The 5,930-nt window shown below is 42.5% G+C and overlaps 1 protein-coding gene across 2 annotated transcripts in view; it reads left to right on the forward strand.

The window, feature by feature from the left end:
- HDLBP (high density lipoprotein binding protein) overlaps positions 1-5,521 on the forward strand; it is a 69,601-nt gene extending 64,080 nt beyond the window's left edge. For both annotated transcript variants that reach the window (XM_069727718.1, XM_069727719.1), the window contains exons 19-28: positions 456-674; positions 761-905; positions 989-1,137; positions 1,262-1,366; positions 1,463-1,597; positions 1,699-1,842; positions 3,200-3,379; positions 3,845-3,961; positions 4,072-4,206; positions 4,330-5,521. In XM_069727718.1, the coding sequence (XP_069583819.1) occupies positions 456-674; positions 761-905; positions 989-1,137; positions 1,262-1,366; positions 1,463-1,597; positions 1,699-1,842; positions 3,200-3,379; positions 3,845-3,961; positions 4,072-4,206; positions 4,330-4,464 (1,464 nt within the window). In that variant the 3' untranslated portion in view covers positions 4,465-5,521. The remainder of the gene's footprint in view (positions 1-455; positions 675-760; positions 906-988; positions 1,138-1,261; positions 1,367-1,462; positions 1,598-1,698; positions 1,843-3,199; positions 3,380-3,844; positions 3,962-4,071; positions 4,207-4,329) is intronic.
- The last annotated feature ends 409 nt before the right edge of the window (positions 5,522-5,930 follow it).

The raw sequence follows: 5,930 nt of genomic DNA on the forward strand, positions 1-5,930 counted from the left end.
TCCTGATGGTGAACAAGGAAGAGGATAAGTGTAGGAAAGGGCTGCGAGCTGAAGACTCTTTTCTCAAGGGCACCTGTTCTATTAAAGAGGTTGTCTTGTCTTCTGGTGCTACCCATCCTCTTGGAATTCTGGGAGCAGTACGAACAGCTTCAGTGCTTACAAACTATTGGAATGAGCTTGTAAATGCTGCATTTGTCTGGCTACTGGTGATAGACTGCACTGGCCAGTAAAGTATGATTTGTTAATTATAGGTATTTGGGAATTTATGATGACTTTTCCTTTTTAATTTATTGATTCAAACCCCAGAGAAACTTTTTACGCTGTAATAATGATATAAAAGTAGGCGATCTGCAGTACTAATTGCTTGTAACTTTCTGCTTATCAAGATGGGTGACCTGCATAATATGGTTGTCCTAAACTACCAGCTATGTTGTTAGTTTTTTATTATTTTTTAGGATAACATAGTTGAGGACACAATGTCTGTGGACCCTAAGCACCACCGTCACTTTGTAATCAGACGAGGACAAGTGCTGCGGGACATAGCAGAAGAATATGGTGGTGTAACGGTTAGCTTCCCGCGCTCTGGTGTGCAGAGTGATCGTGTTACTTTGAAGGGTGCAAAGGAGTGTGTAGAGGCTGCCAAAAAACGGATCTTGGACATCATTGAAGATTTGGTGAGGAGGGATACAAAATGGCTTCCATATTTTTCTTTGTGTTCTACTATCATGGGGGATTCTGAAGTCTCACTTTTGTACTTTAGGAGGCTCAAGTCACCATTGAGTGCATGATTCCTCAACGATTCCATCGATCCATTATGGGCCCTAAAGGTTCTCGTATCCAGCAGATAACAAGAGAACATGGTGTACAGATTAAGTTCCCTGACCGTGAAGAGAACCCTCAGGCAGGTAAGGAAACCCCTTATTTCAGGTTTCCTTAGTGGTTGGGTAAAGAAACCATACAAGTATGATCAGCTGTAATTTTCCATCAGCCCAAAATGCTGAGTCACCAGCCCAGGAGAATGGAGAAGAAGGGACCGAAAATAAGGTTGCTGCAGACCCAGGCTCTCCTAAGAAATGTGACATAATTCTGATCTCTGGACGCAAGGAGCGATGTGATTCAGCTTGCGAAGCCCTAAAGGTTTGTAATGATCGATTTGGGAGTTGCGTAGAATATATTGGATTAACATGTTGGTGACTTTTGTTGAAAAATTATGAAATTCCTAGCTTTTGGATAAATAATGTGGCTTATTCTATTTCTTTAGGCTCTTGTTCCAGTCAGCATTGAGGTGGAGGTCCCATATGATCTCCATCGCTACATCATTGGGCAGAAAGGTACAGGCATCCGCAAGATGATGGATGAGTTTGAGGTAAGTCTCTTCAGACTTAAAAAATAAATGTTTTGAGCAGATAATTAATTTCATTACAGCTCAAATAATATCATGTCTTTGTATTATGTACATTAGGTCAATATCCAAGTGCCAGCCCCCGAGCTGCAGTGTGATATAATAACCATCACCGGCCTTTCTACTTATTTGGATCGCGCCAAAGGTGGTCTTCTTGAAAGAGTCAAGGAGCTGCAGGCTGAGCAGGAGGACAGGGTGAGTGAAGTTTACAGTGATTGCTTTTGAAGGGGCCCATTGTCCTTTCTAATAGTCGATTTTGGTGTTTTGTCTAATTATGGGCTCTTGTGTCTTTCTAGGCATTGAGAGGCTTTAAGTTGGTCATCTCTGTAGATCCCAAGTATCACCCTAAAATTATTGGCCGCAAAGGTGCAGTCATTAGTCAGATTCGCACTGAGCATGATGTCAACATCCAGTTTCCTGATAAGAATGATGAAAACCAGGTAAAGTCTGCTAAATTTTATTTTCTCTTTGCTACTGAAACATAAAAATTTTAGGATTTTTTTTTCATTTTTGCTCCATGTGTCAGTTTAAACAAGCCTTGCTGCGTATTTTTGTCATATATGGGGAACAAAATTCTTAGCTTTTCTTATCCAGTAAGCCATAAAATGTGTCAAGCACATGGCCGACATCTGTGTGCTACTGACCTTCCCTTTACTTTTTCTTCCACGGAGCCATTGATTTGCCTTGTTGAGTTTGATCCGCAAACACCTTAAAGTTTTTTTTTTTTTTTTTTTTTTTATGGACCGTGAATGAAAGCACATGTGGAAAGGCACATTCATTGTAATGGGTCTGTGATCTATCCGCAAAAGTAACAGTACACATACACAAAAAACCTGATGTGTAAAACAATCATTATATTCCTACAAAGGGTTGTCTGTGTAATACGGGACAGGAGTGATCTTTGCGGTCTCTCATGTCTGGCCATGAGCTGAAGATCCTGAACGGAGATTTCCCTCTATTAACGCAGAATGACCTAATGGATTATATGTAAATGGATGTTATAAATTGTTAGAACAGGCTTACCAATATATGGATGACCAGATGAGATGTACACATGGTAATGAAGGCCTCATGAGTGCAACAGGCAACATATCAGTTGTCCATCTAGAGCAGAGGTCCCCAACGTTTCTGACCTTGAGAGCCACATTCAGCTCTGACAGAGGGTTGTGAGCCACATCCAGCCTTGAGAGAGGGTCGCGAGCCACATTTCAGCTCCCGCCCCCCTCACAGTAGTGGCAACTAAAGCCCCCATTACAGGCATAATAGTAACCAAAGCATTTCCACAAAAATCAACCACCCCAAAGCAGTATACAAAGATCCAGTCCAGGGGTTCCTACAATACTCCCCATTCAGTATTCTCCTATAAAGTACTCCCAAGACACTGTCACATCCGGCTTCAAACACCTCCTCTGACAGGTGGTGTCATCTTGTCTCCAGCGTTCCATACTTAAATCATCTCAAAACCCCTAAGACCAGTATATGTGCAACCAGATCTGCTCTTCTGTGCAGATCTGCTCTTCTGTGCAGGGCTGCTCACAAAATTCACCATTTTCAGATGTGCTCTTCATACCTGTTTGCTATAACTGGAGCTAATGCACCAAGCTGCCAGACAGCCGCGAGCCACAATTCATGGGACCGCGAGCCACATGTGGCTCCCGAGCTACAGGTTGGGGACCCCTGATCTAGAGGAAACTGAGATCCTGTATAACTACAAGTCTTTGCTTATAGCTATATTTATTTTCCCCGGATTTAATTTTTTTACTCCATTAGTCACCTCGTCACTTTCAATCTCTTTAGGATCAGATCACCATCACTGGTTACGAGAAGAATACAGAGGCTGCTAAAGAGGCAATCATGCAAATTGTTGGGGACCTGGAGCAGATGGTGTCTGAAGACCTTACCTTGGATCACCGTGTCCATGCTCGGATTATTGGAGGAAGAGGCAAAGCCATACGCAGGATCATGGATGAATTTAAGGTTGAGAGCAGATCTTATGTCTTCATATTAGTCAACATTTGATCTCCTATGCCCTGTTGGTTTATATGGTGGTATTTAAGGGGAATTCCGCTGTGGAATCCTCCCTCTATTAATAAGTGAAGGATGTCTCCAGTTTCTGTGGATTACCAGGCGATCTATCCAATACACGACCATAAAAGTAAAGTAATTTGAGTTCCCAGGAGAAAATAAGACTGACAGGCGTCCTGCTCTGTCCGGAGAATATTACATTCATATGTTTATTGATTGAGACTTCTTGTGTACGAGGGAGTAATATTAGCCGCAGTTACCTTGCCGGTCTGATCATCCTGCATACCGATTTGTGAGAATTGTTTAGTGTGGATTTTATTTCTCATGTACTGTAGTCGGGTCTGTGATGAGAAATGGTGTTGGCCGCTAATTCACCAGAAGTACATTTGAATAAATTAACATTTTGTCTTACTCTAGGTGGATATTCGCTTTCCTCAGAGTGGAGCCCCTGATCCAAACCTTGTGACTGTGATGGGCAAGCCAGAGGATGTCGATGAAGCCATTGATCATCTGCTGAATCTGGAGGAGGAATATGTACGTTCATTTATTCTTTGCTTTGTATCACTGAACAAAAAATGTCTATTTGAGCTGACATTTTGATATTTCATTAGCTGTAGTAATTATAGATTAATTTTGTTTTTCAGATGTCTGATGTGGTAGAGAATGAAGTGATGCAATCGTATATGAAGGCCCCCTCTCAGGAAGAGAACAAGCCCCAGCCATCCAAGGGCTTTGTTGTACGTGATGCTCCATGGACAGCAGGAGGAGGCAGCGACAAGGTGCGCGTCTTATACACTAATAGATGTGCCGTTATTAAACTTTCATACAGCATCATCCCGGGAATATGCAAGAACAAAGGGAAAACCATTGAGACTGATGAATATTTTTTTTCTCTCCTTTAGGCTCCTGACATGACCAGTCCTGAGGATTTCCCCCACTTTGGGGCTCCAGTGGCCCACAAGACTTCTCCATGGGGCCCAAAAAGACACGGTGGTGGAAAAGGCTTGATGCCTGCTGACATGTCTGCTTCCTGTTAACTCTCCTGTTGCTGTGTCTGAATCACTTGACCTGTCATCTCCCTCTCCGCCCTTTTCCTCTGCCTTCCAGGATCCCATATACCAGTCACTGCTGCAGGGGTTTACCTGGCACTTCTGGTTCCTCACGGGAAGATAAACATTGGTATTTCAGCGATAGTATAGAAAGAGCCTATAACTGCACCTTTCTGCCATAGTAATGCTACGTGTTTCTACACACCATGAGCTATAGTAAAATAAGTTGTACATACTGCCACTACAGCCTTTCGTTAGTCGCTAGATATCTGGAGTGATCGTAGGGTCTGCTGATGGTCGGAGCGACCACTCTGATGTTATGGTAGTATGTTTGTATCCATTTGGAAATGTATAAACCATTTGTCCTAGTTCTTCTGACCAAACTGTTAGGTGTGCAGCTGTACTTGGTAATATCATAAATTGTAACGCGAAATGCTGTTTTTAGACAGATTTGGATTCTCGAGACAGCAGTGATGGCTATTATCTGTCAGTCTAATGTCTAAAATGCCATGGTTGTAATTGGCATCCTTTCCTGCCACAGAGCAGAATGTATTACGAAGTGCCCTGTAAACCTTTCACTGCCAGAGCCATTTAAGAGGGAAGGATATGCACAAAGGGGGGAGTGTAGGGGGCGTATTGACTTCCCCCTCCCCATCCTCTCATCTGGTTTTATGACATTACAGCTAATCCTGTTCCAGGCTGTGGAGAAGCCTAGAATTACAGACTGGTGGCATCAGGATGGAATTGTACCCTCTGCTGCTAAAGAACAACCTTGCCATGAGCTGAGTAATGAAATGGGTAAACAAAAAGCCCACCACATCTCGATAGTCCTGTCACAGCCCTTTCTCTTGTCCCCTTACCTCTGATGCCGGGGGAAAAGGTATCCTATGTTCTTGTCCAGTTTGGGTGGGGGGGTAACAATTCGTTCCAGGTTTTTTCCAGACCTCTCCTCAGCCCCCTTACTCCTTGGACATTTCTACTTACTGTGCCTCAGTATCAACTTCCTGTACACAAAGGTCAGGAAATAAACATCCTTTAAAAGCCAGCCTCTTCTGTGTCCGTGTCTTAATATTGAGAATTTGGTGGTGATGTCGGTTTAAGTTCTTCATTGCAGTAAAAAGGTAAAACTGAGTAAGTAGTCCATTCTTGGTGAGGTTCTCAGGATACAGCATATAATTCAAGTGCTCTGGAAGAGAACATATCAAAGTATAATGCAGATTGGGTGACAAATGTAACATCCAGCAGAAGATGATGATTGGGTTTTATTAACCCCTTAGTGACGGAGCCAAATTTTTAAAATCTGACCAGTGTCACGTTATGTGGTAATAACTCTGGAACGCTTCAACATATCCTAGTGCTTTTGACATTGTTTTTTCGTGACGCATTATACTTTATGATAATGGTAAATTTAGGTCAATATGTTTTGCGTTTATTTATAAAAAAAATATCAGAAC

The sequence above is a fragment of the Ranitomeya imitator genome, chromosome 5, assembly GCF_032444005.1.
Source record: "Ranitomeya imitator isolate aRanImi1 chromosome 5, aRanImi1.pri, whole genome shotgun sequence".
NCBI classification, from domain to species: domain Eukaryota; kingdom Metazoa; phylum Chordata; class Amphibia; order Anura; family Dendrobatidae; genus Ranitomeya; species Ranitomeya imitator.